This window comes from Rhopalosiphum maidis, chromosome 4, assembly GCF_003676215.2.
Source record: "Rhopalosiphum maidis isolate BTI-1 chromosome 4, ASM367621v3, whole genome shotgun sequence".
Lineage (NCBI taxonomy): Eukaryota > Metazoa > Arthropoda > Insecta > Hemiptera > Aphididae > Rhopalosiphum > Rhopalosiphum maidis.
The window spans coordinates 947,061-965,778 of record NC_040880.1 but is presented as its reverse complement, the minus strand read 5'-3'; the positions used below and the strand labels follow the sequence as shown (position 1 = coordinate 965,778).

At 25.8% G+C, this 18,718-nt stretch overlaps 3 protein-coding genes across 5 annotated transcripts; 1 reads left to right on the top strand and 2 right to left on the bottom strand.

Moving 5' to 3' along the window:
• Positions 1-3,562: 3,562 nt before the first annotated feature.
• On the top strand, positions 3,563-9,849 carry LOC113561163. 3 transcript variants are annotated; one of them, XM_026967429.1, is made up of 13 exons: positions 3,590-3,826; positions 4,459-4,505; positions 6,693-6,848; positions 6,933-7,124; positions 7,210-7,329; positions 7,396-7,501; positions 7,574-7,685; positions 7,777-7,912; positions 8,570-8,695; positions 8,755-8,881; positions 8,948-9,068; positions 9,132-9,328; positions 9,394-9,849. In XM_026967429.1, the coding sequence occupies exons 2-13, from the start codon at positions 4,493-4,495 to the stop codon at positions 9,671-9,673; spliced, it is 1,686 nt and encodes a 561-aa protein (XP_026823230.1). In that variant the 5' UTR covers positions 3,590-3,826; positions 4,459-4,492; the 3' UTR covers positions 9,674-9,849. The 3 variants fall into 3 exon arrangements, with proteins under 3 accessions (XP_026823229.1, XP_026823228.1, XP_026823230.1); XM_026967428.1 differs by having other exon boundaries at positions 3,563-3,826; positions 6,942-7,124; positions 7,210-7,501; XM_026967427.1 differs by having other exon boundaries at positions 3,567-3,826; positions 7,210-7,501.
• A 555-nt stretch (positions 9,850-10,404) lies between these two features.
• LOC113561292 (39S ribosomal protein L40, mitochondrial) lies at positions 10,405-13,500 on the bottom strand. The gene is made up of 2 exons (XM_026967627.1): positions 13,111-13,500; positions 10,405-10,892 (listed from the first exon to the last, which is right to left on the bottom strand). Exons 1-2 carry the CDS (start codon positions 13,327-13,329, stop codon positions 10,515-10,517), a joined length of 597 nt encoding a protein of 198 aa, XP_026823428.1. The 5' UTR covers positions 13,330-13,500; the 3' UTR covers positions 10,405-10,514.
• Positions 13,501-15,693: 2,193 nt separating this feature from the next.
• LOC113548166 (RNA 3'-terminal phosphate cyclase-like protein) lies at positions 15,694-17,256 on the bottom strand. Its single transcript, XM_026948893.1, has 5 exons — positions 16,951-17,256; positions 16,654-16,889; positions 16,421-16,591; positions 15,942-16,366; positions 15,694-15,865 (listed from the first exon to the last, which is right to left on the bottom strand). Exons 1-5 carry the CDS (start codon positions 17,063-17,065, stop codon positions 15,715-15,717), a joined length of 1,098 nt encoding a protein of 365 aa, XP_026804694.1. The 5' UTR covers positions 17,066-17,256; the 3' UTR covers positions 15,694-15,714.
• Between the last annotated feature and the right edge of the window lie 1,462 nt (positions 17,257-18,718).

Sequence of the window (18,718 nt, the reverse complement as noted above, 5' to 3'; positions counted from 1 at the left end):
TAATTAAAAACTGGAACGGAAACCGAGTAAATTATAAAAATCGTTTGTAACTTTTCAATCCCTTATTATATTAGTGATTATATTCTTATTAATTTTGTAATACATTTATTTAACTCTATAAAATATATAAGTACTGCAAATATTTACTATAATATATACTTTTATGAATTGTTACAATCTATTATACTCATAATCATAAATAATTGGAAATCGGATTCAATATTATCAGATTGTCTCATTTTAACATAATTATAGTAGCCAATCTGAGACTAATGGGTCGCTTTCACTTTCAAACGTTAATTCTATTAGTTGACCACAAAATAACTAAAATTAGCACTTACCTAAAATTGCGTTCTGCTGTTATTCGTGTTGTTTACTTATTTCCCCAATCTTATGCTTATTATTTATATCGTTGTTTGCATAGGCGCCATGTACATTGAAATTATTTTGGGGGGCTGGGCACCATTAGAATATTGGATATTTATAACGTGTATTTATATTCAAGTTTCAATAATTTTCAAAGAATATCTTTAAGTTTTCAAGAAGCACAATTAAAAATTAAAAACATAATCATATCTTTTTTTTTGTTTAACTTAATATTATTTATAAAGAAACTATCAATTTGATATACATTTATTTTGTTGTATGATTATTAATTAATATAATATTTTATAATTAATGATGAAATTGCATTTTTCAGTGTACAGCATGGTTAATATTATTAGATTGTATAATTTATATGTATATATATTTATGTATATACTAATAAAATTTAATGTTTTTAGTTAAGTAGTAAAATCATAACACTAATAGATGCAATTTGGAGAGCCAAAATTAAAATATTAGAAAATTGAATTGTAACTAGCCCCCATGGCGATTTTGTACATTTTTTAAATTTTACAGGGAAATTGTTATTGACCAGGGGCTAAGCCCCATCCCCCAAATTGTGCATTTATGTCTATGATACCAAGACTGGGCAAGGCACCCATTAAGTTTTTTTAAACTTGGCGCCTACGGTTTTTTGATATAATCATTAATTAATATATTATACAATTAATAATATAAACTAAGTTTTAACCAAATAACTAAATAACTAACTTACAAAATACTGTAAAAAACCCACAATAGTACTGTATCTAAATAGCATACCTAAAACGCCGTGTAACTATACTTTTTATTATTCAAATAAATACTTAATAAAAATCATGCATTTCTTATCGAGATAAGAACTATATTATAACCAATAACAATGAATGAATGTATCACAACTATGTATTGTTTCACTATTTTAAAGTAGAAAATATTATTACATTTTTTCTTGAAAAACTACAAGTATTACGTGTAATAATATGCAAAAAAAAATTCTGAAAATTAAAAATGTACTTTTTTTTCTACAAAACCAACGAAATTGTATGTAAAAAATATGTATCATATAATAACATTATTATGCTTGTCATTATATTAAATAAATTTGTTACAGTATTCTATATATCAATATATGATTGAAATTTAAAACCTTTATATAAACATATACTATAGAGTCTAAAAATCCATGACTTAATTACATATTATACATATATACCATTATATTATAAATTTAATGACTAATGACATTAGACAATGTAATAAACTAGCAGTGGCGGATTTAAGAGTCGTTTAGTCGACAAATGCCGCGGAGCCCTCTCCTAAATTGTGTACTGAGGCTCACTTAAATTGAAGACCTTGGGGCAATAATCAGACATGTCTTTTTTTTATAATTGTTCAATAAACAAAAAAACATTCTAAATTCGAAAAAAAAATTAGAATTTTTTAAAATATAGTAGATTTTAATTTTAGGGTACATACAACATATGCACTTATAGAGTTATAGATACGAGTATAATGCTTAACTTTTAATAATAATTTAAGGAAGCATTAAACATTTGTTTAGACATATCGCATTGTTGCACCACAATGAATTATTGTTTGGATATAGGTATCTTGTTGATTCACCGTAATATTAAACATGGTAACCAGACTTGTCCGGATTTGTCCGATTGTTGCACCAAACAAAAGAAATTTTTTTTTCTATTGAATGATGTAGAATAATGATTTTGTCCAAAAAATGGAGATGTCTCGTTGTTGCCCCTAAGTCTTCAATTATAAAGTTGATTTTAAATTTTGACTGAAAAATAAAATGTATATTACAAACTGGAATATAATTTGCTATTTTTTAATAATAAAATAATTTAAATATACAGAAATTCTTAGGTTAAATAGAAAATATTATAATTAAACAAAGTAGAAAAGATCGAACTAATAACTTATATATACGTAAATCCAAATTATTCTATATTCTACTCACTACCATTGATCACAAATAATGTTATTAATAATTATAATATAATCAACACTACTAAAAAAAACACAGATAATATAATATTGAGTTATTTGGCTTGACATTCATTATTAAACATTTATTTTCTGATGTATTTCCCCAAATGGAAACGTTTTAAAAATATTTTTAATATTACCTATTAGAAGTGTAATTATTGGAAGAGCTATGAGTGAACTAAGAAGATAAAAAAATATCTTCGTTCGACTATAGTTCAAAATCGAATAACTCATTTAGCCTTACTTTCAATGGAGTATAAAGCAGCATAACAGATTGATATTATGAACGATTTTATCAACAAGTTTTTCAAGGCTAAAGTTCGTAGAAGTTCTCTACTTTAATTTTTTTATTTAGTTGTATGTACCTGTTGTACCTACTTATTATTAATTTTGTTTTTGTTTTAATTTAAAAATGCGTTACTATAAAATGAATATTTCCTGTTTTTTATTTCTCACGAGTGAAACGAGCGGTCTTGTAAAATGGAGAAAAGTTTTTTACTGATAATTTTGTACGAAGCCCCCTTTATGGATTTACCAACTTTTTTTGAACCCTTAAATCAACCACTGTAAACTAGTATATAAATTTGCAACAAGAGGTGAATAATTCAATAATTGTATTAATAGATATAAATGTACAAAGCTTGACTATAATACGTATTACAGAAGTATTATATAAATATATGGTCATCATCCTTGAAATGCTCTGTTGCATTTTCCTTATGCATTTGGTTTTCAGGCGTCACTGCATTTTTTTAATTATATATATTACCAATTATTTTAGATTTATGACGTCCCATGGTTTAAACTTTCAATACGTATGTGATATACGCTTGTATATTTTTTCTGAATAAAATGAACATTTCTAATACGATATTATCCTTCTCTTTAAAGTAATAAATTAGATTATTTTCTAATAATTAATGAATAATGATCTAAACAAAATTAAAGTGTATTTAAATTATACATTTCTGCATATATAGAAAATTCTAACGCTGTACGCCTGCATTATAACGTTCATGCATACCATGCTCTAGATAACCCCTTCCATTTGTTATGGCTAATATGCTCTATACACTGATAACTGTACGTCTGTAAACATATAATATTCTTGTTATTTTTATTTATTATACAACGTTTTTCATTCCCTCCTTTTCTTGTAATACCTTGTCATATCCTCTAGTCATTGACGAAACATATTGCCTACTCCCACCAATGTATATATATATATATAATAATAATAATATAACCGTGACACAGTCGCTTTGCAATTGATTCGTAACAATGTCGGAAGCAGTGAATCCTACATTACTACGTTAATAAATGTGTGTCATAATACAGTTGATCGTTTAACTTAGCAGTCGACTGTACTGGAGGACAAACAATACGCTGCTATATTGGTCGTCGTTTTGCTATTGGATTATTGCCTATGGGCTACCAGCTTTATATTATAAATGTGAGTACCTATATGTATATATTATACAGCACATTTTTATGGATGTAAGTTAAAGACTTATCGTTACATAAGGTAGGATATAATAACATTAATTTAGGTACCTATATATACTATGAATATAGAAATATAAATATATTTAGAAATATCAATATCATTCGTTTATTTACTTAGCCTATTTTATAAACTCGAATGTAAGTATATAGTATATATAGTAGCTCGTACCCATATGGTACCAGGTACCAAAATATTTGATCAAATTAAAGTCAAACCCTTAAAACGACCCTTTTTAACAAAAATATTATAGTATCAATGATATAATGCTCATTTTCATATTGTTCATTTCAATATAATTTGTACTTAAAAATAAATAAAATGATTTTTAATTTAAGCTATAACATTAATATGCCTCACTTAGAAAGGTTAGTTTCATAAATAATTTTATTGTAAAAAAATCATAGAGATAAAATCAGTTATATAATCGATAGCATTTTAAACAAAATTCATCATTATAATGATAAAAAAAAATGTTTAGATTTATTCATACTTACTAAAATACCAAAATAACTTTTTACTATTTTGGTAAACATGTGATTCATAAATTAGTCTAATGTGCATTAAAACTTTTTTTTCAGAAGTGACATCAGTTTTAAATATATATTAAGCATAATGACTAATCAAGGTAAGTACTTTCCATTATTGTAATAATATAAAATTATTACTCAATATAGTTGTGTATATTACAGTTTTAATGTATTATGTACCTACCTATTTAAAAAGAGGACAATTATTTTGAGTTAAACATTAACATACTTAATAATACATATATAAGTACTTAAGCTCTAAAAGTATAAAACAGTCAATATTTTTTACTTTCTTAATTTATTTTGCATAGTTAAAAGTATGCATCTACTATCAATAACAAAATCATATTTTTAATAGTATTTCAATCATTTAGGCAGTTTTAAAATTCCATTTCTTATCGTTAATATTATGCATTATGTACAATGTACATATATATCAACATAAAACTACTTTTCAATTTTTTTCTATCTATTTTTCTATCATATCATTTAAATTAAACATAATTGTTAATATTTGTACTATTAACATAATAATTTCAACAACTTAATAATATGCTGAATAAGAACGCACTAACGCAGCAGCTAATAAAAGATTAGGAAATACATTTTAAAATCTAAATTAATACATTGCTATGTTCTTTACACTTAATTGTCATTAGAAAAAGTTTTTTAATTGTTTATTCGATACATTTGTGCATACATAATATGCATTTTAAGAAAATTACTTTACTAATTGTATAACAATTTGGAATTGACTTTTATTATTGCACTACTTAAATGTACAGAAAAATTCAATTTCATTATGAATTTATCTTTTGTATCTATTGATAATTATTAAATACATATACACAATATACATACACATGTCATACATAAATATAAATACTGATTGAATTTTTTTTTAATATAAATACTGATTAAATTGTTTTTTAGTATAAATTTTTGATAGTCACATTCCTACGGTGACAAGATAAGAGATACCTATACGGCTATATCATGTTAAGCGAGAGAACGATTCTGCGTATCCTTACGTGACATTTCGTCTTAATCGAACCGGTCTCGTTGACAGGGTTTCGAGCGGGGATACGTAAGAACACTGATTTTCGTCGGGCAGCTGTATGTTCTCTCTCTGAACATAGTATAATTAACTGACTTTTGAATTTAAATGAAAGAATTAAAAAATCATTTAAAATATTTTTATTTTTAAATTTAAGAATGTATTGTATACAATCTATATACATGATATAATGTACAGACTGATTCTTTTATCAGTGTACATTCATTATTTCGTCAAGTATTGACTTTTTTCAAAATATTTTGTATCATGCTTTTCTCAAACTATAGACATTTTTATTTAATATTGAAACCACTATCAACTTTTTAATTTTCAAATGGTAACCTACAGTATTTAAAATTTTAAAATGTCATAAAATAATAGTGCTATTTTTTTTATAAATTGTAACGTTAGTGAGTTATAGTTGCTCAAAGTTGGGTGGTTTGAGGTTTTTAGGTGCTCATCCTATACCGGTTACTACGACTGTGAGGCGTTGTTATAACTAAATGTACAAAGTTCATCACTGCGTCGATAGTCGATAACGAGTTTATTACATATGAAAATGTGTACCTTTTATTATCTATATTATCTAGATATTATAAAAATCGAAAACCGCCAAACTTTGAAAAAAGTTATACCTCGCTAATAAATTAACGAAAAATAATAATTTGAAAAGTAAGATATTCGAAATAATGAATGTATAATGATAAAAGAATCACCCTCTGTATAATAAGCAGGACTGTGTCACTGTAATAATTCCAAAAAAATATCTTAGCTAAAAAAAAATGTTAAAATTAATAATTAAAAATGACTATAGAAAATTAATTAATATAAAATTCTTTATTTGTATACTTTCTTCTAGTTACTTTTTTATTCAAAAATATAATATTATATGATTATTATCTATGTATATATTATTTAAAATAAAATCGTTCGTTTGAAATTGTTCGGGCTACTATTTAATATTTTCATTATTATTAAAAATTATCATAATAAATCCAATACGATTTAAACAACTGTTTTTTAAATTTTCCTGATATGAAAAAAAAATGGCTTTTTAAATCATTTACTAAATCAAAACCATTTAGAAATAGTGGGTAGTATAACACGTAAACGACTCAAAACATTATATATACTCATAATCACAACTATAAAATAAATAATTATATATTACATAATATCATATTGTTATGTTAAAAATGAAATAAATATATATATTTTTTTATATCAGATAGAGTGGTTTTAATAACAAAGTCTAAAACGCTCACATCAACAGTACTCGTAGTCGAACGCCAAGCAGATAACAACAATGAGCACAATGAAAAGAATGAATATTTAGCTGGCGGAGAACATAGCGGCATCGTGATCAGCAAAATTAGAAAATACGGTAAATGTGTATATATATTTAGAGAGAGAGATAGAATTAAAATATATATAATATAATATATATAACTATAGTGCGTCACAATAGATATTCTAGACGAAACACCCGCAGATACATCGATCCAGTTCTGCGTGTTTCTAGTAAATGGTCAAACGGGTTTACACACCAAAGAAAGACGTACCATAAGATTTTGGTGTAATGGAGATAAAACGGTGGACGCATTAGCAGTGGCATCTCAATTTTTTCAAGACTTAATATTACCAGATCAATTTCCTCTTGGTATTTTATTTTTATGATTATTACTATTAATAATCCTCAAGTAAAAATGTATTTCATATAGCCACATATATTTTTGTATCTATAGATTATGTAGGTTTTGTAAAAAGATTATTAACTTTAATGCACAAAGGCTATAAATGTGTCTCAAAACTTGAAATTGAATTAAAGCAGTTAGAAAGAACATCAATAAGACCTGTAAATCAAGGTACAATTTTCAACAATAATAATTCATCAATTTATATTAATAAGTCAATCTATAAATGTTTTATAGTTTCTGTTGAAAGCTCGACATTAAATTTGGATATATCACCAACTAAATTACGTGAATTGATCGAATCTTCATATCCTAACCCACTAACTATTGACGATATTAACAAGTAAAATTTATTTTTTATTTATTAGACTGTTATCGTTAAACTATAGATTCTGTAATTCTTATTTTTATCAAGAAAACACGGATGGAAGAACTCAGACATAAAGGACAATTTAGAAAAACTACAACAGTCTGGAATTGTTAAACCTGTCGATGGTGGTTACACAAGAGTCGTCCTTCATGACAAAGTAAGATACCTATCGTATAATAAATTAATTTTTTTCTAATTTTTAATATTATTTTGGAATACTTTATAAAATGGTCACTTATTTATTTAAGATTGTAGAACATATTCCTATTATTCAATATAATCGGCAACCAACTGTGGCCATTATAACAGCAGAGTATTGCGAAAAAGTAGCTGTTGATATTTTGATCGAAAACAAAGAAACATTTGTACGATACACCACTGTTGGTAAGAACACATAACATTACATTTTATATTTTAAATGTATCTTTTGCCAAGTCTATTATATGACCGCGACTAATGAAAGTTTAGGTAAGTACTACTGAGTACCTATGCACTGAACACTGAAGGTAATATCAAGGTTTAATAATAAATTATCGTTATGAATGTGTGTTAATTTTCAGTGTTTTATAAATACAAGGTTAAACTGTTTACAAATTAGTATTCTCATATTGAATACCTAAATATTCCAAGCCTCGCCCATAAGTTTTCAAAAAAATGAAAATAAAAGCATATCTAGCTGTTTATAAATATATATTTTAAAAAACTGATATAATAATTAATATGTATTAGTATTGTAAACTAAAACTGTACTGTACCCACTTCTAAAAAGTTTTTTTATTAATATTTTAAATATTTTAAGTATTAAACAGTATTACCCTCTTTATAAGGCTATTTGAAATATTATTAGCATTTACTGTATCTACGGGTTATGATCAGTAGCGTAGCCATGGAGTTATTAGAGAGTCAGAAACGACAGAAATTGAGAACCCTACCCCCGAGTTACGATGTATATTATGTTGAAACAATAAAAATAATATCTAATGCATGAAGTAAAGAACGCCTCTTCACTATTAAATAAGTTTAAATTTTGTTGTTTTTTAGGAGAATCAAATGTTTATACGATAGGGAAAATGGGAAACCACAGTGTAGTTTGTACCAAACTTCCTGCACTGGGATCAAGCAGAGAAGCTACAATAGCAGCCGGAAATGCAATAACTCGCTTATTAGGTTATTATTTTTGTTTCCATCTTAACACTTTAATGTCATTAAACAAAAATATTTTATAGGGACATTTCAAAAAGTTGAACATGTTTTTATTTGTGGTGCTGGTGGTGGTGTACCACATTATACAAGTTATGACAAACATGTAAAGCTAGGAGACGTAGTTGTTTCTCATTGTGGAAACAACCAAAAGTAACAAAATAATATTACACTGTGACTGCACATAAAAATCAACCTAATAATTTTATTATTTATTAGAGCCGTTTATACATACTGCAAAAATGTCTCAAATGAAAATGGAAACATGAAATTCCATTGTCATCAATATAATCCAAAAATATTTGATATACAAATAGCTGCAATGAAATTACAAACAGAAGTGAGAAAGATTTAATCATTTAAATTGAGTATAGTTTCACACGTACAAAAGTTTATTCAACAGGTAAAATCTATTGACAAAAAGCCTTTATGGGATATGTATTTAAGCGAAGCTTTGAATAAGATAGAAAAACAAAAAAGCGATAATGAATCTGATTTTAAACGACCTCCAGCTAATTCTGACAAACTTCAAATGTATATTGGTGGAACAGAATTAATTGAAATTACTCATCCCATTTGTAATGATAAGGATAATGATTTGTATGTTCGATAATAATTATTATTTAAGTTATTTTTTAATTACTATCTGATGTTTATAATTTTAGAGGTACAAGAATACATGTAGGTCCTATTGGCGGTGGTCAAAGTGTTATATCAAATGCGTTTACAAGACAAAAATTTACTACTGAGTACAAATTGCTGGCTATGGATTCAGAATTTGACTCTGTAATGGGATCCTTAATGGGAAACTATTGTCATTCTTATGCTATTGTTAGAGGCATTTCAGACTATAAAGATGGATCAGTAAAAAATGAATGGCAACCTTATGCCTCCTTAGCTGCAGCATCTGTCATTAAAGCAATATTATCGATAATCAATATATAAACTTATTAAAATTATTTATATTCCAAAATAATCATGTAAAATAAGCTTGTTTTTGAAGTTTTTTAGTTTTAAAAAAGTTTTATTGTATGGGTTTGTTGTTCCAAATAAGATAAAGTGATTTAGATAATTATTACTATTTTAATATTTTACAAATCTAAATATTTTAAGAAAGCCAGTTATTCATGATAATTTAAAGTATTGTTTACTATTATTTTATTTAGTTAAAATTGTATAGTTACAATAGCTTTATAACTTATTATTCACATTGCCGTGCATCATGATTTTGAAATATTTATTATAATTTTATTTTATTTTTATTTTAGTATTTAAAACTTTGTTCCTATAAATATATTAAAAAAGTATTTAACTATTTATAACACTGTTATATTAAATTAAACTTTATATTTTTCATACTTCATTTAAATACAAATATATACATGATATATATATTATACATTATAAAACAACAATAAAATTGTATGGTTTAAATTTTAAATCAAGCACATAGATTTTATGAATGCATTTTTATTTATTTAAATAAAATAAACAATGAATTACTTTGACCTTTTCTTTTATAAATTAATTGTATATTTCAGAATTTATTTGTAATATTTGTTGTGATAGAATGTTGATCATAAATATTTTTATATTATGAGTACATTTTAATAATAAAAACAAATTACATGATAAACAAGACCAATAGTTGGGATTAATAAATTACAACAGTGAAATAATCCAAATTTTTCAAAATCATGAATACATCTCATTTATTACAGAATCTAATCCTTTATTTAGGTACTCAAATCTTTTATGCATAGTTTTAAATTTAAATTACATTGTTTTAGTCCCATTTTTTTGAAATATCAATATATTCTCCGTCAGGACTTGGGTAGTTTTCAATTGGAGGAGTTTCTACTGGTCCAGTTAGTTCATATGTCAATAAGGATTCATCAATATCAACAGCTGCAAGATACAAATCTTCAGAAACTTCACGTAATTCATTCAATGCACGTTGCTGTGAATACTCTAGGTCATTGATAACTTGAAGATTAAAAAAGTGTTCATCGTGTTTATACATTGACCAGGCCTTTGCTGCATCTATTCGTTTCTCAAGCTTATCATTACTATGCACTATAGTTGGTCTCTGACGACTGTCAAGTTCATTGGATAATAAAGCCATTAATTGTACCTCATCAATAGGTTTTAATGTTTTGGATACCTTAAATAATACAGAATTCGAATGTTAATATTCATAGAAACAACATGTACAATTATTTTTTCGTATAATGATGTATAATTAAAGAACACAAACCAGTAACATACTATTGTGTTTTGTTATATGCTTAACTAATCAAGTTATTATAATTATGTACAAAATAAGATAAAGTATGACGTTAAAATAAATTACATACCTATAATATAAAACAAACCAATAATAATCAAAATAAATTTTTCTATAAAAAGTATGTACTTACAGCAAATATTTTTTACAAAGGGATAATAGGAAATCTAATATATACAGAGTGTCCCACGGAGATCTGTCAAATTAAGTAATGAAATCACTTTTGTTCTAATCAATATTTTTATAAAATTTCTTTTAAATATAATTTATAGGCAATTTCATTACATTTTTTAATACCAAAAATAAAAAACTTAAAAATTGATTAAAAAAATGTTTTAAATATTCAAAATAGACAATTTGTAAATCTGCTTTTAAAAAAAATTTAGATGGTAAAACATGTATTTAAGTCAAGTGGCAGATTTTTTTACAATTTTTTTAAATATCAATATTTTTGTTACGTTAATTACGACCTAGTTTATGTTAAAAACAAATTACTTTTTTATTATTTTACATAAACTAGATCGTAATTTACTTATCGAGAATATTGATATTTAAAAAAATTATAAAAATCAGCCACTCAACTTAAATAAATGTTCTTACAATCTAAATTTTTTTTTTAATCAGATTTACAAATTGGCTATTTTGAATATTTTGGTAATTTTTTTAATAAATTTTTAAGTTTTATATTTTCAGTATTAAAAATAAAAAATGTATACTAAAAATGTAATGCAACTGCCTATAAATTATATTTAAAAGAAATTTTATTAAAACATTGATAAAAACAAAAGTTATTTCATTTGTCAGATCTTTGTGGGACATCCTGTATACGTATATATGTTACGGTCAAAGTGTATAATTGGGCATTGTAGTACAATGCCCAGACAATGTATACAATGCCCAATTTCATTGGACAATGTGGACAAATATACACTTTGCTCGGGAATTGTAGTATAGAATGACCAGAGCACAGTGGGCAATTACAATTAATTAATTAAAAATGTATAAACAATTTTTGTTATCTTAATAATTTATAATAATTTATTTTATGAATATTAACAAATTTTTTTATTTATTTTTGCAACTTATAATACATCTATATCTAATTATCATGACATTTAGAAGTACATAGTTTACCTGCAGCCCTACACTTACATTTATTTGTCTAGCATTGCTGATTACAGATATACCCATAGGCACAATTTGAGTTTTAAATTTGAGGGAGCTATTATAATTTGCATGTATGTGTGTGTATGCTCTATGAGGGCCTCAGATATATAAAGATGGAAAGGAATATACAAACCATTTTTGAGAGCTGGGCTATGATTGATTTTGAGGAGGATTATGAATTTGAGCCCCCTCAAATTGCGCTTATGGTAATACCCTTGACCGCCAAGATGTGAAAATTTTCTAGCTGCTTCTCTTAATGATATCGGAGATGTTATTGGTATACACTATAATACATGCAGACGCGGAATCGGGATAAACTTACATTGCCCACAAACAATTAAGCATTGTACACAATGCCTGGCTATTGTATAACAATGACTAGGCAATGTACCCAAATTAAAAGCAGTTTCGGCTTTGCCCAAATATAACGAGCATTGTATTACAATGCCCGAATTATACACTTTGATGATAACATATAAATATATATAAAAGATTTTTGACTGAAATATTCTTTAATGTAGTACCCTTATTAATGCATAATAATGGGGGGGGGGGGGCGAAGGTGAAATGAAAGCTAAAAGAAATAAAAAATAAGATATTATAACATAAATATAAATTATTAAAAATCATTAATCGCCAATGGGTATCTAGGTATATTACTTTTTATTATATGCACCCTTGGAAAATTTTAAAATCCTCTGAAACAGTGCAATTTTAAAAACTCAATTTACACTGAGTTGTAAATTGTATACAAAAGTTAACACTATTTTTTTTTTACTACTGTTGTTATCTAACATTAAAATGCATAATTGGTTTAAAAAAAGGTGTAAGTACTTAGTCATTCTAATTTAAATTATACTTTAAAAGTTTAGAATGCTGTAGCATATTTTATAGATAAGTTAATGTTTCAACATTAAATTTACTTCACCTTTTCTAATTTTCTAATTGATTTTTCTATTTTTTTACGTTTTCTATCCTCTCTAGCTTTTAATATTTGTGGATCCAAACGTTTCTTTTTTTTCAATGGCTCAGCAAACATCGGTACAGATGAACGGAAAAGTAATGGTCCTCCAGATGTTGATAAACTTCTTATTCCGACCAATACTCTCGATTGCATGGTAGTAACTGATGAAAATAATTTGAACATCAGAGTGGATATTAACACATTCGATGTGAAAAGCAAACGTAAAGCCAATTACTAAATATACTAAATATCACTATATATATAATTACTTTATTTTAAATAAAATAAAATACTTAATACAGTATATTTTACTTAACGATAGACGAAACTACGATATTGCGGATATTGTAATAGAACAGTGATAACTATGAAGACATGAGATAAGGAGATCAAATTGTTATCAAGCGGATCACCGGAAAAATTGAAAAACCGCAAAACAACATAGATAATAAATAATTATTATCTATGCAAAACAACTAAATAGATAATGAAGTAAACAATAAACTATACAGGTTCAGCAGCGTTAGATTACCCTACAGTCAAAGTAATCAGGTGATTGGAGCGGAGACAGCGGCAAATTGCTTAATGTAACTGTGGTCCAGTCACAATAGTCACATAAAATTATTTGATAATGACTTATTACACTAATTTTAACTGGTAAAGTTATGCATAGGCAATATGTATATCACATAACATTATTACATTAATACCGTCTTAATTATTGGGGTTTTACATTATGTTATGCCATAATTTGTGTTTATTGCTATAAATCTTTTTATAAAATACACATAATATTATTACTTTTTAATAAAAGTGGTAAATCAGATAATGATATACATTATTATTAGATATCCGTTGTTAACTTAAATATTTTTCATTATAATATTGTTGATTAACCAGATCATTTCTCATTTAGCAAGTGACAATGTCCTCTATCATGTAAGCAGTCTTATAAAGTATTTGGATACTAGTATTTAAATATATTTTGAAGTATATTTATGGTATTCCAACTACAATTTTTAAGTATTATGAATACATTTTTGAAGTATTTTTAACAACATTTAAATACTAACTGAAATATTATAAAGAAATCAGTTTTATCAATTTCTTATAAAAATAAATAGTAAAATTTTAAATATTAAAAAAAATTGACTTTATAAAAGTAAAAGAACATATTTTAACTGTTTTGGGTCAACATGTTATTATCTCTAAAAATCTTCAGAGAATTGATTGTACAATTTTTAAAATTTACAGTATTAGGTATAGTTTGAGTATGTAAATTTGTAAAAATTAAAAAATACTTGTATATATATAGTTTGTAAGTATTCATAAAATACATTATTTTACAAGTATCTTAAAAGTATTTTTAGTACTTTTTCATGCAAATACTAGTATAAGCATTTGAATACTTTTTACAAAACTGCATTTAAGTAAAAGACTATAACTAGTTTGATGCCGGTAGCCTAATAAGGTAGTTAGTCTACACTCTAAATTTGCTTTAGCCAACCAAAATGATCTTGCGAGCCACTTTGGAAATACATTACAATCCTGCAGGCTAAATATAAAACTATTTTAGTATTTTACCTCAATACAAAAAAAAATTTGAAGTAAAAATTAAACAGAATTAATTATTATTATAAAATAAGTTAGGTTACGTTGTTAATAATACTCCGTTGTGCGGGCATTCCAGAATATTCTATTGGCACAAAAATAATTTTTGATAAATCTCGCAGGCACCTTCATCCCTGGTCCAGATCTTATGTCAGATGAGTAAAGTTGTTCTAAAAGCTGTACCAATATGTACATTGTGCAGCATTAAGTATTAATACGTGTAATAAATTATAATAAATAACTATATAGGTGTTGTTAGTCTTCAATGAGTTATCTTTATTAAGTGTACCAAATGAAAACATGGTTAACATTTTCTTTATAACTTTACCATATTGATCTATATTTCTAATAATCTAATCCTTATAAACCATGTCTGTTGTCTATTAACAGATATATAGATATATTATTATATCCATGCTGTAGATACTAATTAATGAATATCTAACTGTTTTAAAGTATAAGTATTATATAGTACTCGTATAAATGTAAAATTATGTTCTTATACAAAATGTACAAAAATTACATGCGTTATGTATTCTAATAAAAATCACTTATTAGATATTTTAAAAATGTTTGGTAAAATCTGTGTACTAAAATTAATGATATAAGAACAGTGGGTACCGTATTTAATATAATGGAGTACTTATTTCGGTTATTCAGTCAATGTTATTACTGAAATATACAATATAATATACTGAAAATATTATAGTACTAAAACAAAATACATGAATTTCCGACAAGATTTAAAATAAGAAAAATGTAAGTGGCCAGGGAATACTTTCTTGGCAGGTGTTAACTAGATCTGTACCCTCTAGTTCTTTGATAAGTAAAATAATATCAAAATATTGTAAAGATACTAGACCTAAGTTCAGGATTGTTTTTTTCCTGCTTTTGAAGTCTATAATATTAAATTTAAATGAAATACATTTTTCTGTAAAAAATATGATGTTTTTTATTTTAAACAAGTTTATTGTAACCAATACCAACTCCAGTTACTAAAATTTTTGAATCACAGCCTTGGCTTAAGTCTTCATTTTGAGAATCAATATATGGTTCTAATTTAAATGATATCCCAAAAAATTCTTTCAGATGCCTTAAAAATTGAATTCTAAAATTGTTTATAAAAGTAATCAGTTTTTTTGGTTAAAATTATTAATTTTAATAATTTAAGTAATTGAACTTACGTGTAAGGTGATAACGGTCCTAATACAACATGAGATACATCTTTTTGTCTAAGAGCCATGTAAAGGAGTACAATGGATTGGAATGAAGAGTCTATGCAACCTCCACGCCAAATCTCTTCAAGCATAGCTGATGCTACATTTTCGGCTACTTCTTCTGCTGTGGTTCTTTGGCCAGTAAATGGTAGCGACACACTATCAGCAGTTAATATTATTCCAGTAGTTGTTGATGCGACAATATTTGCACCAAAACCGGGAGATTTTCCACAGAGCTTTCCTTTAGGATGATCTACCGTAAAATATACATCAGGAATAAATTTAAGCATGACAGATTTAGCCTTTTCTACCATCCGATTGGAAATTGATGGTGATACTCTTAATGAGAAAAATGTTCCTCTTATTTTTTTTATTTTTCCAAAATCTGTTAACTAAATATAAACAATAAATCTTTTATACATATATAAGATAAACAATAGCCTTACTTGTAATGCTTTAGTATATTTAACGGGTTCACAAGAAAAATATATTTCACCTCCGCCATCTGGTTCCATTCCACGTTTTTTAATTTCCATACTGGCATCAGTAGCTAGTAACAATATTCTTTGTAAAATTGTTAATGCTCCAGCCTTGAAAGCATCAACTGATGGATCTTTCTTTAAAAAAATGTAAATATTTGTACTTTTAATTAAATATATAAACAGATTTTATAATTTACTTGATTATTAGTGACTCCTTTAAGTGTGGCTTGTATTCCTTTTTTACAATAAGGTGCGATCATGATAATTAATTCCAAGTAATAACCTATGCCTCGTAATTTACAACATTCATGATCTATTACACCACCAATAAGTAAACCAGGTTGAAAATACAAGTCAGTACCAGTCTCATTGACATCCAAATTAGTACCATTAGTTAATTTGTCGATCAAACGTAAAAAATTTACTTCAAATTCTAAAATTGTTTAAGTAGTTATTAATTTAAGAAATGTCATGTTTCAAAAATATATTTTTACCTTTTAGTCCAGGTTCATTTTCTTGTGATCGAATATTTCGTATTTTAACTGGTTTACCACTTAAAAGTGATAAAATTATTCTTGTACGAAAATTACTGCAGCCTTCAAAAATCATAATGTCGATTTAATTGTATTGTAAATTTGTAAATATAAACCCTATATAATCACGGTTCATAAGACATGTGCATTACTGTATTTGCTATTCAGTATTTTGACAGTAGACAGTCAGACACAAATACACTTAAAAAGTTAAAACCACGGGAACGACCGGACGACTAAAGCTTTAGCCTATAACTTATTAGCCAAGATAATAACTCACGTGTCTCAATATGCTTTTTGATAAAAATCAGGTTAGCCAGTATTAAGTATTAATACAAACATACATTTTTATTTTAACTTCAACTTGTTACCATATATAAATCACAGAATCATCTATTTATATATTTTTAATAAATATTTATGTCTTCTCTAAATCAAGCATGAATAACTGAATTTTTTTTTTTTTTTAATACAATAGCCGATAGGTTGAAATTTGAAAAAAAAATCTAACAGGTGTCTAGAAAGTATCAAGAAGGTATCAATTTCTAATTTACTTCTTTTAAAATTATAACCGTAAGATTAAAAAACGCAATACAATTAATACAAACAACGATTCATAAAAAGTTGGAATATATTATTTTGCATAATTTAACCATGGACTATATGAAAATTGTTAACAATAACCAAATAACACCTAAAAAACTTACTGCGACACAAAATTTAAAAAAAAAGTTTGAAGAATGTCTACTTATATATGATATGTATTTTGTATCTTGTATGTAACTTCACTTCAAATCATAGAATAAAATAAAATAACTGAACTGTTTTTGACGTTTTTGTTTTTCCTGACTTACCTCAATAGTAAAATAGTAAATACAAACAACTTATCTACTTAACTTAACTTCGTATATAAATATATAATTTATGATTAAATTGTACAACTGCCCATTGTTGTCCCAACACTTCGACAGTGTGTTTAATGGCGTATCGCATACACACATTTTAATTAAGGATTTGTACACGAGACTCAAAAGCATTATTCGATTTCTTACATCAGGGTCAATTGCGGAATGACTCGAATGGAGAATATAAAATAGGTAATTTATAAAACTAAAGTTCAAAAACATTTATAAATATTAGAAACTCACCAAAAATGTGCCGCTGAAAAATAAAATGTGTAATAGTCGAATTTTAATATTATACTCAACATTTACTAATTTGGTTGGAGAATATCACAATTAACCGGTAAATATCAAAAATCTCCATTTTTTTGTATATGTTTACAACAATTACAGGTTAATTATGTCATTTACCTTAGTCCGTAACAAATATTATAATAATCACATTTTTGATTACAATGTATTCATAAAAAATTAATTCAACTACAATTGATAGTCAAATAAATTACTTTAATATCAATATAAACATTCAAATTTATCACGAAATGGACTTTGTAATAAGGTTGACAAAATTTTTTCACTCATGGTAAATTTTTTTGTTTGTTTACAATGATTTGTCATTTAATTTTAATTTAACATATACATTACAGTGACTTCCTCTTCAATGACAAAGTATAATTAACATCAATTGTAAGTAATCATGTACGATGTACAACTAAGCTGTTAACTACTTTTCTTTTATAAATTAATTTTGATAAATAAAGTTGATTTAAAATTAGGTTAGATGCTTTGTAGTATTGACAATACAGATTTATTATGGTAAACTCATC